Source organism: Tasmannia lanceolata, unplaced genomic scaffold (assembly GCF_043159265.1).
Source record: "Tasmannia lanceolata isolate RefF3 unplaced genomic scaffold, GAP_Taslan_0.1 ptg000007l, whole genome shotgun sequence".
Taxonomy (NCBI): domain Eukaryota; kingdom Viridiplantae; phylum Streptophyta; class Magnoliopsida; order Canellales; family Winteraceae; genus Tasmannia; species Tasmannia lanceolata.
The window spans coordinates 3,868,817-3,888,484 of NW_027518684.1; the positions used below are offsets into that span (position 1 = coordinate 3,868,817).

The window sequence follows — 19,668 nt, forward strand, 5'->3', positions numbered from 1 at the left end:
GTTGTGCCAAAATCATGTCCATAGATTTTCAAATCCTTTGATCCATCCGACTGTCCGGGTCCATTGCCACCTTTGAGCAACCAAACAGAGCATTAGGGTTTTAAAACAACAGTACCATTAACATTTGGACTACCTTGTGAAAGAAGACTCAAACTGCTGAAAAGTGAGCCAATGTGGCTGCTCTCACATGCAATGCCTTTTGCTATGGACACTGGCAAATCCCCTAAATATAATATTTCAAATGCAATAAAAATCTTCCTTTCAAAATACCTACATTTACCATAAAAGTTATGAAAGATCATATGAGACTATTTTTGAAATTTTAGAGTACTCCATAATTTAAACATTTTTTTGGGGCATGCTCTTTTTTATGGTATTTTATTCTTTAGATATAACAACAGATATGAAATATTTCAACGATATTTAGCAGAACTTAAATGAAACAAAATTTAAATATGCAATAAGCCCCATGCAAGTCAAGTGTGTATATAAATAAATCCATTGAGCTACTGGCCAACCAAAAAAACCGCCATTAGTGTCGACCAAACAACAGACAGGATTGTCCAAAACTTAGTTTTGGATTGAGAAATTCATGAAATTTCCAAGAAAGGTGAGGCCATCTCTGCCCATTGCGATTTCACCACCAGAATTTTCTTTTCTTTCGCTCATTGCAGAAATCATTGAAGGATAGCGAACTCCAGAAACCTGCCCGCCTTTGTCCGGGTTCCCTGTTTCCTCTTTCATGCCATCTTACCAGTGATTTTATTTTATCCTCAGGCTGATATAAGAGGAATGATTGAACACCCAAAGATTGTTTCAGTTTTCAGCAGAATTTACAGAATTTGGAGATCTTACCATTTCAAAATATTCAAAGTGTTTTCAGTTTACGCAGTGCTTCAGATGAAAGGATGCATCGTTGGGGGATGAACAGAATGATAAGAAGAATTCGAATTCTCCGTTCGACTCTGTGATGATGACCTTTCTGAGCCATGACTCTGCCAGAATCCTGTTCTGTTGCCGGAATTGTGGCCGGAATCTGACCCAGTTGGAGCCGGGTGGAACGGGCGCCACCAGCTTGATTCTCTGTCAACAGGAACCAACGGGTAGGGTGCGAACTGATCCCGTTCCCACGCATAAAAACGGTTTCCTAATGAATTATCTGCTTCTTGAAGGTTTCGCACAGATGATCCTGAGGACGGAAACATGTAGAAGCCGTTATGGTCGGGTGGTGATGGTGGTGGCCCTGGAGGTAAGCCTCTCGGATTGCTGGGTGTCCTGACGCCAGAGAAAATAGGTTGTTGATGGTATGAGCGTGGACCATGGACACGTGGTTGGCCACGAGAATTACCAAGATAGGGTGGAACCATTGAGGAGAAAACTGAGCTACTAGCTCTGGAGCCAGACCTGAAAAACAGAACAGGAAGGATCAGATATGAGCACTGAATGAGTAGCATATAATACACAAACCATATGGATTTTATATGGTGCATGGACCAAATATGTTAGAGCTTATATGGGTATGATCAGTCACAAATATTTGTATTGGGAATTTCTCAGGAAGTGTGTATCTTGGAATATTTTAATTTTTTTGTTATTTTTGGATTTAAATCGGAAAAAACTGGAAAAAATAAATATTTAAAATATATAAATATTATAAAATTTAGGAACAAAATTAGATATTTGAATTTATCCCACTGTTTTTGCAAAAATAAAATAAAATATGAAAATATATTGATTATTTGTATTATGCCGGTTTATCAAAAAATTGCAAAAAAAAAAAAAAAAATCACAAAATATCGTGATATTTTCGAAATTGCCGGTGATATTTGTGAGAATGGGTATGATAAAATTACACATTAACAAATCAAACAGTATGGATACCAATGACCTAATTAAAAGTAAATAATGATTTGAAGCAGAAAAACTACGAGCAAATATATGCTTGAATGCATGAGTGCTGCAAACTAGCACATGCACTTAAATTTCAATAACATGCAGTTAATTACATGTAAAATGGCCTGCAAGTTTAAGCCCTAAATGTATGACCTAGAGAAAGTGGAAGGAAAAACCAAGGCCTCTGTAGAATGAAATTGAATCATAATACGAGGATATGCCTGTGTGTGAGTAGGTGGTTAATCATGGGTTTCCTTCGATACACAAACAAATCACATCAGCAAAACCAAGATGTTTTTCAATTTAATGGGTGATTTTAGAGGGTGTCTTGAGATTTAGTTGTACAAATGTTGCATTGGTGGGATGCCTTGACCTCATTTGATGTAATCAGGTTACAGTTATTAATAAATCTGTTATCTTTCAAAAACAAAAAAAAAATTTCAACACACGCGTGCTTACCCGTTGCCGTGAAGAAAAGGATGCACAAAAGGACCTGCTCTTGGTAGACCATCCGGATCAGCCCTCGTTGACCTCAGGGTAGCAGAAGAGAATGAAGCCTGATCAGCACTACTGATATGGGTGCTAGTTGAAGAAAAAGGTGGTGAATGGTGGTCCCAGTTGTGATAATGAAGATCGACAGCAGGAAAAGCATGTGAAGTGTCATTGGGTCCAGAAAGCGCACTCCAATGATGTTGAAAGGTGGGTCCATCAGCAGGACCATCCACAGAGTTTGAGGATGAAGGTTGCAAAGGTTGGAAGTAAGCCACATATGGACATGAATGAGCAGCCGATGAAGCAACTGTATGTTCCGCAAAGAGTCCATGATGTCCTAAAAGATCATGATCTGCAGAGAGGAAATCCTTGGTAATATAAATAAAAAGTCTTCCTGATGCCAATTATAGGCCCAATAAGTGGCATATTTGCCCATTCGGACTGTTAGTGATTTATTTCCATGTTATTTAGTTTCTAGGATTTTCATTTCCATGTTTTAGTTTTACAAATGGGAAATCAGCATCGCAGCAAAGACTTACAAGCAGGTGATGGTGACTCCCCTTCCCTGGGACAATTTGAAACATCTGAGTGTTAGTTAAGGAGCATGCAATACAAAGCAATCATGTAGCTAGCGATCAGTTACTTCTATAGAATATAAGTGACACCAGCTAACTGCTCACCACTCAAAATATAGTGTAGTTCATGCATGTCTGAGACTAATACTTAATTTAAATGATAAATTTCCATAAAGTGTTCATCATCACCATAGAACAGATTGCATTCTCACCCAACTAATTTAAGGAATTTGTCACAAATGGAGAATGTAATTTAGTTGTTAAAGGTCCTATTTTTTAAAAAATATATTTTTATTTACTTCGAAGAGTTTCTTATTGACCATAAAGTGACATGATTTAAATTGGAATTGGTTAACCAGTGTTGGATTTGGGTACATAGTTTAAATTGGAATCGAAAACTAGGAGTGCAATTAATTGTGTAGTGGTTGCCCACATTCTAGCAATTAATAATGAAGGTGGGCAGAAATCCAACTGGAGGGACAGGAAACCACCCTTTCAATAATCCAAACTGTTAATTAACTGAGCCCAACTGTATATGAGCCATGCCCCAAAACTTGCATTTTCTTTTTTTCTTTTTTTCTCTCCTAAAAGGATGCCTTTAAAAAGGCAACAGCCCAGGCTCACCGTAAAATCTCTACAAACCAGAGGGTTAAGATCATCCAATTGTGGAGGAGGTGGGGCTTAGCAGATGAACAGATTGGATCATCAAAGGGTGTCTCACAAGCCATAATTTTGGCCATCAATATTATATCAATTCAAATAAAAAACTCATCACCATATAATTCCTCATCATATTTTCTTCGTAGAAATAGGGGATTATTTGCTGAACATGGCTATTCAATAAGGATATGTTTATACCATCACTCATAGTTTTCCCTCTAAACCCATAGTAGGGATTCTTTGCTGGTCTGCAAAATTTAAGAGGATAGAAAAGGCCTTGGGACTTGCAAGCTTTATGCAGGGAGATTTTGTCCAGGCTTTGAGAAAGTTTGAATGGTCAATTGACTTCATCATTGGATTGCCCGACTTGACTTGGTTTGATCCAACCGAGCCAATAAAGGACTCCTTGGACTTCCTCGAGTCAGTAAATAATTCACAGCATCAATCATTAACTTGTGCGAGTTCTTGCCTTAGTACAAGCTTCTGAGCACTGCTTTGCCAATGATTTCGTAAGTAAAGAATTGGCATTAATGAGCATACTAAACCACACGTCACTTGCACTAATGAGCTTACTTGACCTGTCTTGCCTGCCTTGACTGCCGCAATTAGCTGATTCCACATGCTTACGCCGCCTCCCAGAAATCTCAGATTGGAAACATAATTTTCCTCGTCTCTTTCAGCCAATTGTGAAGAATACAGAACTTTCCGCATAATCCACATTCCCTATTTTGAGTCATAGTTATTTAGCTGGTTTCAATTCCAAATCATTGTTCTCTCTGCAAAACACGTACATACACTGTTTGGCTTGTTGCCCCATTTCCTCTTATCCATTTGTTAAATCTTATCAGAGGAGAAGATCCAAAAGCATTATTATTGGTAAAAGAGAGGGAGGGTTCTTTCCCATTGAGTTCTACTAAGAAGCTAACAAGTCAGAAGAAATGCCCCAGAGCATCCTGTGCAAGAGCAGACATACAACCCCTTGCTAAGTATTACATTTAGGAATTTTAATGTTGTGTGTTTACCATCATCAGTGTACAAGATCAAGTAATGTCTAACTAATCAACAGGAAAGAACAACTAACTCACCATCCCCCAACATACCTAGTCTAAGGTTAAATTCATATCCTGAACATAAGTGGCAGCTCAAGGAGCAATTCGTCAAACAGTATGCTTGCATGAACGGATAAACTAGATTTCCGTTTATTCAAAGGCGATGACCTAACTACCCGGATTTAAAGCATTGAACTTTGGTTACCATTCAATCAAAGTCTCCAGGAGCACAAATTGAAACTTATAACCAAATTACAAGTTCAATGGCATGAGTGAACCTAACTCCTATCTAATCGGATATCATTTAGGCTCTATAAGGAAATTTAGTCTCAGCGATTTGAAGATTCCAAGGGAGCAATTACTACGCAGTGTCAACTGTCAATTGACCACCATTTCCGAAAACTACATGTAACTCAGGAAGCCAATGCCTTCTTTACCAGTAGTTTTATTAGCAGCATTGAAGAGGAAACTCAACTCAACTCAACTAAGCCTTTGTCCCAAACTAGTTGGGGACGGCATTGAAGAGGAAACCTTAAAGATAAATGTTTTATCCCAATTCAATTGCAGAACCAATAGGAAACCTTGGAGATAGATGTTTTATCCCAATTCAAATTCAGAATCAATTGTTTTTTTTAATATTTCAATAGTTTAATTATTATAGTTTGTATTAATTTTTAAAAATAAATACCATTAGGTACTACGGCTAATCCACTAGACTGCCTAGTATCTTTGTGTCCTCGGAAGACCATTCAAACCAATTTGGACCTGCAGTTGAACCAGTTCAGAATGAACCTGCCCCTTTACTAGTTAACTATATGGTCGGGTTTTCAAAGCGCATGGCAATAAGGAGAGTACAACCCAATTGAGCAACTTTATTGACAAACATGAAAAGAGTAGCCAAAGGCAGCGAAAGGCATTTTAAAGAAATGAGATTTTGGTATTGAAAGATAAATAAAAGCTAGGACCAACTCCTTAAGGATGGATTATGACAGATTCCAAAATCTCAACTAAGGAATGTAAAGCCAACAGCAGAAACTCAAATAAGAGCTCATGGATGAGTAAACCACACTTACTCAAATGATGAAGGAAGTCGAGCCACTGCACTAAATGGACACCAATGAACTCCAATTGTCTGCAAAAGATATAGAACAAAAACATAACAGCAAATGAGAAATGTGGCAACATGACAAACAATCAAATGTATACACCCATGCACAACCAGTGAATTAAGAATTGCATAAATTGATTAGCATTCATAAAACCCAATAAGGAATCTGTTAAAGTATAAAAGATTAAATAACGCCTTCTCCAACAACTTAAGCTTTTGGAGTAACTGGTAGTTTCACATGGTATCAAAGCAAATGCTTGGGTTTAAACCTCCTTGATAGCAAAATCCACATGCAATGGCCAAACCCAAAAGAGGGGCCACACGTGACGTGAGGGGGAGTGTTAAAGTATAAAATATTAAATAATGCCTTCTCCAACAGCTTAAGCTTTTGGAGTAACTGGTAGTTTCACAGAATCTATAACAACGATAGCATCCAAAATGATATTAGCAGGATGTGTGGCATCCCTAGTTGGTGTAACAGCAACCTCAAGTTTTGAAGCAAGTTTCAGTTTAATGCATACATGAGAAGCTTCTCATGTATGTATTTATCCAAACAATAGAATCCAAACTAGATGAAATCCAAACTTCCATTGTTTGGATTTTAACTATTTATCTGGATTTTATCTAGTTTGGATTCTATTGTTTGGATAGATAGATAAAATCCAAACAATAGAAGTTTGAATGATATTTCAGCTGATACATCGAAACCCAGAGAGATTACAGATATTCTTCTTCCCCTTTTTCCTTTGTTTAATCTTCAAGCTTCGGTTCTTGAATCCATGCTACCCAGCCAACCACTAGTCTTGGTGAAGGAATATGTGTTCTTCTAATGATCCTCGTGTGGAACTTTTGAGGGGTTTTTTTTTTTTTAATGAGCAACTTTTGAGGTTTTAAGAGGAAACTTTGTCGATGAAACTTCAACATGACACAGAATGAGCAGCGCAATGGGATGTACAGAGAAATAGGATCCGCAAGAGGATTTTCAAGGCAGCTGGGGAGAGGACGAGGAATCTCGGTGATTGGTTTCACCATGAGTACAGATTCTTCAACTTTAGGCACGGGTTGAATGCTGGAGATGTGATAAGGTCTGGTCCAGTCTGGACAGAAACATTTCACCTGAGGTATGTGCTCTACCATAAGTTAGACAGCCAATGCACGATGGGAACTGGATTGATTTTACCAGTAGCATGGCGTGGATGATAGCACCGTGCAGAGCCTTGGCCAACCCCCCAAGGTTAAAGCTGATTTTTCCTCTGGAGTCTGGACAGAAATATTTGCAGGAAGTTGGACAGATGGGCTTCGACCCGGGATCCTTAAAAAACTTGGATGTAAAGGGTGACGGGAATGAATAGGAACATTGATGTGACTCTTATCGGAAATCTTGTGGTACCTATTTCCATTCTAGACGGAGTCTGTGTTCATGATATGATCGTTCTTTGTCGAAGCCAGGATTTCGATGTCCCTTCTCTTCTCTGGAGGAATGGGTCGTCAGCTATGATTTAGCCGACACTTTGAATTTATTGTAGACACACGTGTCCTACCATGTCTACACTCCTTTGGACATTTTTAAATGTATTGCTAGGAATGTTAGAGTTAATGTGGGCGTGTTGACACTTAGTTGTGTAATAATCAATAATTGTATGTAGATGTCACCATTTCTAGATTTTTACATGTTGCAATGTCAGAAAACTCATATCTGTGTCGAAACTCGACAAACGAATCCGTATCGGCAAACTATGATTATATATACTTACTATTTTAGCCGTGTCCCCGTTTCTAAATTTTGGGGGCTTGCCGTGTCCGACACTCCGTGTCAGTGTCGACATGACACCCGTGTCCGTGTCCACAAATCATAGGTCTCCGGCTAGAGCCATTGTTTTAAATTTCAGCCAAAATCCAAAATTTCGGATTTCGGTTTTTGGCCGAAATCTGGTCATTTTGACCGATTTCGGCCGAAATGACTGAAATTTGAAAAAAAAAATCAGTTTTCCATGGCTAGAACCCCCCCCCCCACCCACAAAAAAAAAACGCCCCCCAATAAATTAGTATAGGAGATTAGTGATATTCGCCCTAGCAGGAAGCCCCTTGGGGAAGAAGGTTGTGTCATTGGAGCGTTCATGTAGCGGAGTTTGCACAAGGGTTTTAGGGAGGTGTCCATCAGAGGAGTGTTTTCCGGTGGACATTGCTGAAGGTAGATGCTAGCTGGTTGCTCATCCGGAAAGCCCGTGACTCAGCGGGACCATTTTGGCCGGAGGGTTTTCTTCAAACAGAGGGCAGTTTTGAAGGGGATTACTATGTGTTGATTCTTGCAGCCTGGGTGGTATTACTATGTGTTGGATCCGATTGGAATCTACGCCATTAGCTTTGCGAGTGCAGCATCCTTTTCATAGTTCGGACGAAGGTGTCGCAACTACTCTGCGTCAAGAGATGATCCTTCCAGGTAGGAATGCTTTAAATTCTATTGCGGGTTCTAGTTTTTTTCCTCAAATTTGTTTTGTTGCTGGAGAGAGCTCGGTGTCTGACCGCTTTAAACAGTATGGACACAGATGATCTGAAACAGTTTGGAACTCATTCGCCAGCTGAAAGGATGTCTAAGGGAGAAGCAGTAGGCTTGAAGGAAAACCGATTGATGGCGAGACCTCGAGGAGAGGATTTTTTTAGTAGGGTAGGGGCTCTAATTTTAATCTCCGAGTCAGATGAAGATGCGATGCCTATCAGATGGGAATCGGTTGAGTCTGACACTTTGTCCATTCTGGAAAGCACAGGGGAAGAAATATGGGAATTGGTTGAAAACCACTGCCTCGTGAGCAAAATATTGGGTCTTTCTTTCAAAGGGCTGGAGCTAGTGGCTAACAAATTGTTCCTCGGAGCGGAACTCGAAGACAAACAAATGAGAGATCCAATGGATTCATCGAGGATCGAGAAATCAAGGAAACTAGGAGCTTGTCATATTACATTCCAGCATCAATTACAATAGTCCGGCCTTCAGGAAACCAAGGGCCAGATCGCGTGGAAGGTACGAGAGGGGAGCTTAGCATTGACTAGATACTGATGAAGATCCAAATATGGAATGTGAGAGGGATGGTGATGTAGAACCGGGAAGGGAAATAGAAGAAAAGGGAGAAAGAGAAGAAGGAGAGGAAGAATAGAGGAGAAAAAGAAGAAGAGAAGAGGGGAAGAATAGAAGAAGAATAGGGGAAGAAGAAGAAGAAATTAGGGGAGAAGAGAAGAGGGAAGAAGAAGAGAACTAGAAGTACGAGAAGAGAAGAATTAGAGAGAAGAAATCTCAATCAATTCAAAACTTAAAAACAAGGCCTATTTATAGGCAATTGAAATAAAATTCCATGGAAAATAAAATCCTAAAACTAAAACATGAAAGTAAAATCCTAGAAACTAGATAACATGGAAAATAAATCTCTAAAATCCTAATGGGCAAAGATGCCCCTTATTAGGCCTACAATCTGCATCATTCCCCCCCGCTTGAAAAGAACTCGCCCTCGAGTTCTAGTCCACCGGGATCAAATATGAAAACGATCCATTGAAGCAGTAGTAGTCGTAATCTGTCAGAGGCACTCCTGACGCCAAATGCCCGTGACAACCGTGAAAGTAGTCTGAAATGCTGGTGAAGCGATATGGAAGAAATCACCCATGTAGAATCATTCGAACACAAAACACTTCAACGAAGTAAAGTGGCTGGGAAGATAACAACATGCTCCTCCTGGGCTGGAGTGATTGCCATGGGAAGCATCAATCCATCCCCTATAAGGTCAATATCTAACAAGCCTCGGTAAAACGTTTCAATAATACTCTGCTTTGTAGTCTCAAATGGCCCAGCTGAACCCATCTCTGCAAATACCAAGACCCCCTGATCAAGCTACGTAACAAGGTCCTCTGTGTCAGCACAAAGCTAGGCAATCTGCTCAATCGGTTCAAAGATAGGGCAATCCTCACCAATATGCTCTCAATCATCCATCTCAGGTAAGGGCTCATCAGTCAGATCACTCGTCTCTGACTCATGACGGTGCTCGGTCGACTCTATCAATGGATCAACCTCACGTGGCTTTGCCACAATATTTGCCTCGACTGTGGAAGTGTCAAGCCGTCTCTCTAGATGCTCGGCAATCGGTCTTAGGAAAACATCTGAATCGCCATGCTCGTCAACGACGACCTCATTAACACTGGACTCTCTGGCGCTATATCTGTCATCTCTGACTCTGTATCTACCATCATGGACTCTGTATTTGACATAATCAGGGGCTCAACGTCGATAACGGTCTCATCAACATTAGCATCTGGCTTTGCAATAGTGTTAGCAAATTCCTTCTCCCCTTCGTGAGAACTAATATCATCAACACATGGTGGGGAAGAAGAAATAGCTAAGCAGCTCTGCAAATCCCACTCACATATGTGACGCTCTGGATATGCGGCTTCTCATTTATTGCGGGCTTCGGCTTCTCTTTTACGTCGAGCGGCTTCTTCACGCATCATTCTTTGTTTATACACTTCTCTCTCACGTAGTAACCTCTGTTGATACTGATTTGCATAAATCCTCATAAACTCAAAACGAACTTCTTCCCACAGATGGAATGGTGGCTTGCCCAAATAACGACGCTCTAGTACGAAGAGTCTCCATTTCGACTTGGTGTCGCTGTACACTGTATCCTTGACTCGGCGAATGGTTATCTAATGATCATAACCATAGTACTTATGGTATGCATTAAGAGCCTTGATCCATTCTAGACCTGCATCCTTGAAATCTCCATAGAAATCTCCATAGGGATAGTAGTAGTCATCATAATCATAGAAATATGGAACATGTGGTGCAGTCATCATAGTGGGGCTAAGCCGTTAGATTTGTCTGTGATGTCGAAAGGAAAACAATGTTTTTCGCGAATCTCAAATCAAACTCCCGGATAGCTTGGATTGGGGTTCGAACCCAAACGACGAATGCCAAAAGTTGCTCGAAGTAGTGGTTGCGCTAACTGTTGGGCTTCTAATAATAGGCTGGATAGACTCTAAAAGTTGTCACGAACAACGTTCGTGTTGATGGCAAAACCCAATTTTGAGCAGAAGTGGTCCGAATGAGGAAAGAGAAAATGATGGAGAGGAGAGAGGCTTGAGAGAAAGAAAACTCTATTTTTGCCTTTTCCTTTCTCCTCTTTTTTTTCTTTCCTTTTACTTTTTACTTTTTCCTTTTTTTTCTTTTTCTCTTTTTTTCTTTGCTTTATATATATAATATAATATAAGGTTACTGGACGAATGGGATAAGTAGTGGTGGTTTCGAGAACCACTGTTATGTGAGACTACAGGATACACACGGAGCTTCTCTTCGGATTCTTTTTTTTTAAGATAGCACTTATCTACATCACATGCAACACAAGGCAACTTACCTCAACGTACTGTGCAAGCAATAGCAACCTAATAAGGTAACTTACCTTCCCTTATCATCCTTCCTTCTATATATGTATGTAACTTTTCTTTTCTTCCTTTTGAATGACACATGTACAACACCTTTGTTGCTTATCTGAGAAGCAACTTTCCTTATTTTTCTCCTAAAAGTTAGTAAACCATTGGCAAACAAATCCCTTCCGAGAAATCAGACTTGCTTAGTTGCCTATTGCAATCCGCAAGTAGAGTCCGAGGAGATGCCGTTGCAGCAAGGTGTCCGGCCAGCAGTGCTTGGCCGAGCGGTGTGGCGAGATGTGGCCTTCTGGTGAATTTTCCTGGGCTATTTTATGGGATTGCAGTAGATGGCGATGAAGGGGCTGTTTGGGATATGAAAAACTTGAGAATGATGGGCTGTTTTTGTGTGGTTTTTGGGCTGGTTTTCGAGTGAAATATCTAGGCTGATTTCTAGGGCAGCAAAAGGATTGGTTTTGGGTGAAGGTTGACGATGGCTTGATGGGGACAAGATCAATCATTCTGTGAATTAGTGAATCTGACAGCTTCTTGATGGGGGCGATTTACGGCTTTATTGGCATGCAACTGGAGGATGAAGTTGAAAACTGTGAATAAGGGCAATGGCAAGGAATAAACATGTTTTGATTTCATACGGGATCTCTCTAACCCATGTGTATAGAGAGAGCGGGAGAATAGTAAGATTAGGAGTCAGCTCAGATATAGTATCGCTGTTGGATATTGTGTCCCTTGGGTGCTTGACCTATACGACCAGGCTCAATTGCTGGAGCGTCAGGGGTGGGGACCAGAAAGAGTGGTTGTGGAACACATGGCTGAAGTGGATGAAGCTGATGAGTAAATCGGCGATGAACTCTCACTATCCGAAGATATTGCTCTCCACTTTGAAGAACGCCAATATCTTAAACAAATTTGGTATCAGAGCCAAAGATCCAAGATTTTCCGTCCAATTTCTCACCTTCCCATCTCTATCTTCCGAAACACAACAGCCTACATTGAGCGAACGATCCAAAGATCATCTTCATCCTCCAGTTGGCACGCCGATAAAGCCGTGAATCGCCACCAGCAAGAAGCTGTCAGATTCACTAGGTCACGGAACCATTGATCTTGTCCACCAACACCCTCAAGCCTTAGTCACCTTCACCTTCACTGTGACCAAAGTTGTTCCAGCTAACTTACAGATTTACTACTTGTCTATTTTTAGGTGATGCCAGTGTTATTAAGTGGTTGGAGCAGCTCCAAAGGAACATCCTTTGGAATGATTCAGAGGATAGGAGGAGATTCCATTTGGTCAAGTGGAAGGAGGTTTTGATGTGATCCAGGCTTCGCGAGGATTTATTTCAGCACCTTGCAGATGTTTACTCAATGGAGTCGAGTTCTTCCCACACGGGGAGAACCTGATGTGATCCAACCGTTGGATCATCATTTATTTGCTTTAAGGACCATTATGTTGCTATATTTTAGTGTTATTGGACAGTTAAATTCTGTGATTTTCACTAATCTCAGATGTGTTTTCATTAATAATAGAGATTGCTTAAATAAGCAATTATAGATAAAGATAAACATTAAACAAAAGAGATAAAGATAAGAAGATCATCCTAATCTAAACCAACTTCCCTAATCTACCACATCCTAATCTAAACCAACTTCCACCAAGATCATAAACGGTCAGATCTTATCATGATCTGATTTGACAAATCTCAACACCCCCCCTCAAAAGTATATTGATAGGAATTCTATATACGTTTGCATACAATGAAAATAGTTAAACTGATTACAATAAAAATCCCCAAACAATTACAATAAAAACACCCCCAACACACTCAAGCGGAATATTGCCGATTCTTCTAGTGTAATGCACACCAAGTTGATGACGAAGGTCCATTAACACTGATTGATGTTTCTTGCCACATGTACGTCACTGCAGGTTGCGGAAAGGAAGCCACAATGGGCTAAATGAGACTAAGGCCTCTATGGGCGAGTCTACATAAAATGGGTCACCATGGACCAATGCCAAAATTGGCGAGAATGAGCCTCAATGGGCAAGAAAACGCTCTTAGGCACGCACTTCAAGGGTCCGAGAACACACCTCAATGGACTGAAGCACCTAAGTAGACTGGCTACTATTTTAGGCACGTACCCCAAGGGTCCGAGGCATATACCTCAATGGACTGAAGCACCTCTACTGAAATAGTTTGGAGAAACGAAAAACTGAAGAAAAAATAGGTAAGAAATTGTTGTGGTCAAGGCTTCAGGTTTGCTGGCCAAAAAGAGATTACGGTCTAGGATTCAGGCAAATCAGAGTGATGAATCGCGCATTGCTCGGCAAATGGTTGTGGAGATTCAGCGAAGATAGATTGTTGTCATGGATGATGGTAATTGAATAAAAATATGGTGCTAGCCTTGTGGATGTTCATTATTAAAAAAACCATACAGTAAAGTGGAAGATTCGCACCTCTAAACCCCAAAACTAATACCAAATACCTTACCTCAAATGGCAGACATGAAATCATTCATATAATTTTGTATGGATATGCGTGCAGTATGCCCAGTCTCGAAAAACAATGATCATGCAAACCCAACTTGTTGACATATGCATAGAATACTATATAAACATTAGTTTTTTTGTTTTTTTTTGAATGGTATAAACATTAGTTTCTAAGACCATAAGCAATAGAAAAGCATATCAATTTAAATACAAATGCACCTCAACTAACAGCAGAAAACATGAACAAGAAAAGATATAAATTATGGGTTTTCTTCCTGACAGCCATGTCGATGTGACACATGAGCAAATACACAATCCCTTATGGCTGCAAATAAGCATACAAGGCGAAAAAAAATGAAGGCCGTATGGCAATGAACGGAAAACAACTAAAGATAAAACAAACAAAATTCTCCTCTAGCCAACAAGTACAAGACCATGAAAAACAAAAGCACGATGAGCTATTGAATTGACTTGTAATTATTACCATCTCAGGGTAATTTAGATCATAGAGGTCCTCTTCATGGGGCCAGTCATCCATGCTAAACTCCGGAATTGATCGACAACCATTTGCATAAAGCCATTGACCTTTCTCAATTTTCCGGCAATTAGGACATTGCATCAATCCCTTAACATTGAATGCTGAACCAATACAATCTGTGGAAAAAATATGTGACACACACAAAAGTATAAGGAACATAACATAGGATACATCAAACCATTGATCATAGCATAACAACAGCAATTTATTTTTTGCAACACACTATAGAAGCCTTATACATAAAAGCCCATTGAATGCAATAAAACTAGATGTCCAATCAAACTCTACAAAGTAGAGTACCGATAGTATTACCAACTTTACAGGAAAATTGACAGGGTTTAACAATATTGAACAATTAGTGAGAGTTGTAACGCATGTCTAATAATTCAATACATGCAACATTTCACATGTAATTCGTATAAATATTCATACATAACACATACATCACATTTCACATGCAATTCATATACATATAATTATGTAATACATACTGATATAGTATACCACTAATACGGATACAATTTTGGTTTCATTGTGCATTCTAGATTCGGTATATATTTCGGTGGGGATGGCAACAGAAACATTTTGATCGTTTCGTGTTGGTTTCGGTGGAAAATTTAAACTATGAGCATGACTTCCTTTGGAGTGATAGAGAGGAGTCGAATAAATAACATTTGGTGGCTTGGCAAGAAGTTTGTTAGTTGAAGCAATCATATGGGTTTCGATAGAACAAGGCTCAAGGAAATGAAAATCACACTCCTGAAAAGTGGTAGCCGAGGTCTAGTAATTGGCAAGGAAGGTAGTTTGGTGTCAAGTTTTATCTAAAAAGCATGGAGTGGGTTTATTTTTACCCTAATGATGTATTGGGCGAGAGAAAAACTATGCCCAATTAAAATCGAGTTTCCCAATTTGGTGATCAAAGCTATCTTTCTTTTCAGGAGGAAGATGGAAACAACCTCTGCTTGGGCTTGGTGAGGATGGTAGTAGTTGGTGTTTCTCATTCGGTGTATGTGGTTTTGATGAATCCATGAGGAGGCTTTTTTTCAGAACAAACAAATAGCAATATATCTCTTTCTGTTGTACTTTGTTTGGATCCATGAGGAGGCCTTTTTTCAGAACAACAAATAGCAATATATCTCTTTGTGTTGTACTTTGTTTGGATGGATGTAATGTGTACTCAGCTACTCACATTTTTGCAAAATATGTTCATACATTTTGTACAAAATATGTTATAATCTTTGTGGAAATAGTTTGCCCAATTTGCTCTTGAATTTGTGTTGGACATTGCCCAATATTTAGCAGCAATGTAGAAATCGGGAACAGTATTTTCATTTTTTTTCGAGGGTGTAGGATTTACAATAAAAATATATTGTACCTGTTAGTAGTCAACTACAAAGATTTCGTAAAGGAGATGATCATTGTGGTCTGTATTAACCTATAGGATATGTCTTTGACAAGGATAAAGATGAAGGACTGATCAATGCTGAGTTTACATGGTGGTTGGACTCTAAATGATGGGAGTTATGCTAATGTCTTTTCATCTATATTAACCCATAGGACATGTCTTAGGCGACGAGAAAGATGAAGGATTGATCAGTGCTTAGTTTACAAGGTGGTTGGACTCTAAATGAAGTCAGTCATATTCATGTCTTTTGATGGGGCATGCCCTTAGGCTTCAATTTTATATAATTATTTGAGAAAATTGATTAACTGGGAGAAAGTTGGTAGCATGGTTGAGTTGTAAATGTTATAAATGTTGAAGAAGAAGAAGAAGAAGAAGAAACAAGAATATTTGAAGGAATTATCTTGACAAAATTATCTTGGGATGTCGAGCATGGGACGGTATTTGAAAGCCTTTTGCAAAAAAAAATGAAGTGGATTCATTGTTCATGCATGAACTATGTTATTGTGGAAGTGTGAGGGTTATTAGAGTCATTTGGGTTGGGTGGCAAGGTGGTTGTCATTTCTTGAAGCCAAGGGTGATACAAGTAAGGGCCAGTTAGGCAAGGCTTCTCATTCTTGCCCATTTAAATGGGCAAGAAACGGAGTGATGAGAATCTTTACAAACTGTTATTTATCGATTTGTAGAATCCTATTTTTTAGTCAAAAAAGTAGGCAAGTTTTTAGAAACGGACCTTAGAGGGTCACACAGCCGAACGGGATTTTTGAGATTTTTTTGGCTTTCGTCATTCTCCACCTCTAAAAAAAGGGAAAATCCCGTAAAAGAATAGTTGCTGAACACTCCCTAAATTACTAGAAATCCACCAAAAATAGGAAAACTTCCTAGAGAATTGAACAATCACGCAAGCAATCCAATATATTTTCACAAACTACATTAAAGAGAGAATGTGGTAATAGATAAGATCAGCACAAGATTTAAGTATGGTAAATCCCAAAACACAATAGGGAAAACTTGTAACTATTTATTTATCTCTTGGAAAGTACATTAGAACTTCTTTATGAAAATTTTCTAAAGGATTCACTAGCCGACCCCAACTAGTTTGGGACAGAGACTTAGTTGAGTTGCGTTGAGAAAGTAATAGATCTATTTCACTTCGTAATAGCAGCAATAGAAAAACCTCACATTACCCTGAATTCTGTTGGTTAAAGAGCACCCAAAGAACCTTACCTAACTGTCCCTCATCCCCTTAGCCCCCACCTGTTATAGTCTGATTACCACTTTATCATAGATCTATTACAAAATTTTATTACAAATTTGTCACAGAATTGCTAGATTTTATTTACCAATCTATTTCAAATTTGTTATATATCTGTTAAAGATTTTATACAATTTTTTACATTCTTTTTCCAACCTAAAGTAACTGTTAGAAAGCTTGTAAATTCTTGCACCCTATTCCCAAACAGATCTGATCGAAACCTGTTACAGGCTTTAACCAGTCATAAACCTCATTGAGACAACTTTTCTACGACCCAAAATACCTCCTACAGCCTCTAATTGCCCATACCATCAAGCCTTGGAGTTACAGTCCACCTTATTAGAATGTGCAACCTATAACCTATGATTTGTAGACACGGACACGAGTGTCATGTTTCGACAAGGACACAGAGTGTCGAACACGGAAAACCCACAAAATTTAGAAATGGGACACGGCTAAACCATAAACGGGGGCACAAAAAACCAATAGGATACAATGAATATAATATTGGAATAAGAGTTTGTTTAGGGTTTTAGGTTTAGGAGAGGGGATATAACATCCAATATTAGTTAAAGAAGAGCTAAAAGAAGAGTTTATCATATAAGAATAGTTAATGATCAAAGAGTTAAACACAATATTCAATAATAAAACAGAATATCACCCTTGATATGGTACAAAAATTGTGTCGGCACGCCTACATTAAGTCTTAACACTTCTAATAGCACATTACAAGTGTCGAAAGGAGTGTGGACACGGTTGTCGTGTCGACACGACTACACGATACAACACGTGTGGCAACAGTAAATTCGAAGTGTTAGCTAAATCATAGCCTATTTAAACCAATCCTGTATCCGTATGTTCTACAACCTTTAATCAGTCTTATACCCGGCCTAAACCAACTTTTTTTTTTTTGAATGGTACCTAAGCCAACTGTTACACAGTCATAACCTCCCAAATACACATTACATTCCACTTTGAACTTATTACAGTCCATCTAAACCTATAACACTCCACATAAAAGGCCTACACAGTTTTCCCACCAACTGCCTAGATTATTTCCAAGCCTCCCAATCTTTAAATGAATCCAGACTCATTATATTATCACAGATCTGTCATATTTCACCCAATTTCTCAGATCTGCCAAGAATTGTCATCTTTATTGAATCTGTCACAACAGCCCATATTTCCCTAATGTCTACATTTGTACCTTAACCCATACATATTGACATAGCCCAATTGACCTAAATCCAAGCATAATACCTAAAAACATTCCCATCTCTTGGCTGTCATACGTCAATTGTTACCGTACCTAATGTTTTCCCTTATCCATCCTGCATCAAGTCGACATCAAACTCCCTTCCTCACCACTCACTAGATCTCCACAACCACCAAACATGGTCCGAATTTACACAGAATGGGAACATCTATTGTTTATTGTCAAAAAAATATTCTATGTTTTCAAAAATGAATGGAGAATTATCCGAACAGCATAAATTTCATATAATGAACAAAAACAATTTCTAAGTCTCAAATTACAATTACAATGATAATTAAATGCGACTCACGATCCAAAGTACAGAAGAATTACAAAATAAGTCAAGTAATTACAAAACTCCACCAGATACATCAATTGAGAGCAATTTAACAATAACCCTGCATTCTCAAATAAAATTATGTGTATTTACCAAACCCACATGCCATAAAAACTAAATTCAAAATATGCAACACAAATACCAAAAAATAAATTAAGCACAAAACCCTGATAAAAGTCCCTCAAATTCAACAATCTCACCAAAAAAAAATAGATGAAATTCAAAACATGTGACCTAAATACCAACAATCAACTCAAAACCCTAATAAAAAAATTTCACAAATTCAACAATTTCAGCAAAAAAAACAAACAGTTTCCAAATACATCTACTCACCAAGATGAAATTCATGACCGCATTGCAGCTTCGCAGTCGATCTATCCCCATTATCCGTCACCGTCTCAAGGCAGATCGAACAAGAAACCAACGAGGCTACTAACGACAGATCAGTGTCTCCAAGACCCATACCTTCATACCAAAGCCCTAATTTTTTTTTTTGATAAATTTCAAAAACCTAAATTACTCAGAAAGGGAGTACAAATTAGCTACCAATCTCCTTCAGATCAACGCCCTCCAACCCTAGAAGTAAAAAATCGAAGCTTTTTCCCCAAATCAAAGAACAAAGGAGAAACGAATAGAGAGACTCTTTTCTCTCTCTCTCTCTCTCTCTCTCTCTCTCTCTTTCTGAACCGTCAAACTAAAGGCTTCTATTACGGGGCTCTGGTCTTAAATAGACGGTGTTGAAAGAGGATTTGGATCTGCCGATAGATTTGATCGGACAGTGGATATTTATCTGTTGTTTTTAGTAAATTTGGCTGCCCCACGAAAAAGAAAGATCAGCTTTGACTCCATGTATTTAACTGTGGTTATAATTTAACTTGAGCGTTTGGTTGCCTTAGTCACGTGCTTTGTGAGGTTGAGTAGAATGGAGAATGAATGATTGAAGTTTGCTGGATACGTGCATGATGCCATGATCCGACCGTCCATCGCGCAGACTCATTATAAGGCTTTTCATCGTATAAAAACTCCTGTTTGGATTGCAGGAATGTTTTGGAAAAGTTTAGACAGGAATTTTTTTTCCAAAATTACCTACTTTATTTTAGGGGTGCAACCCGATTTTGGCTCGGGTTGGGCTCGCATTTTCTCGGGTTGGGGTTGGGAAAGGGTTGGGTTGGGTTGGGAAAAGCCAATCCGATTTAATTTC

At 38.9% G+C, this 19,668-nt stretch overlaps 1 protein-coding gene across 1 annotated transcript; it reads right to left on the reverse strand.

Moving 5' to 3' along the window:
- Window positions 1-438: 438 nt before the first annotated feature.
- Window positions 439-19,148, reverse strand: LOC143881492 (E3 ubiquitin-protein ligase RFI2-like). The gene is made up of 6 exons (XM_077384581.1): window positions 18,801-19,148; window positions 14,165-14,334; window positions 5,743-5,801; window positions 2,925-2,950; window positions 2,353-2,737; window positions 439-1,404 (listed from the first exon to the last, which is right to left on the reverse strand). The coding sequence occupies exons 1-6, from the start codon at window positions 18,928-18,930 to the stop codon at window positions 897-899; spliced, it is 1,278 nt and encodes a 425-aa protein (XP_077240696.1). The 5' UTR covers window positions 18,931-19,148; the 3' UTR covers window positions 439-896.
- Window positions 19,149-19,668: the final 520 nt, after the last annotated feature.

Excerpts from the sequence above, each read along its gene's own strand:
- LOC143881492 (XM_077384581.1), bottom strand. The coding sequence starts at position 18,930 with ATGGGTCTTGGAGACACTGATCTGTCGTTAGTAGCCTCGTTGGTTTCT. Across the intron at positions 14,335-18,800 it reads CGGTCATGAATTTCATCTTG|ATTGTATTGGTTCAGCATTC; the intron begins GTGAGTAGATGT and ends TTTTTTCCACAG. Across the intron at positions 2,738-2,924 it reads GGAGTCACCATCACCTGCTT|ATCATGATCTTTTAGGACAT; the intron begins GTAAGTCTTTGC and ends TCCTCTCTGCAG.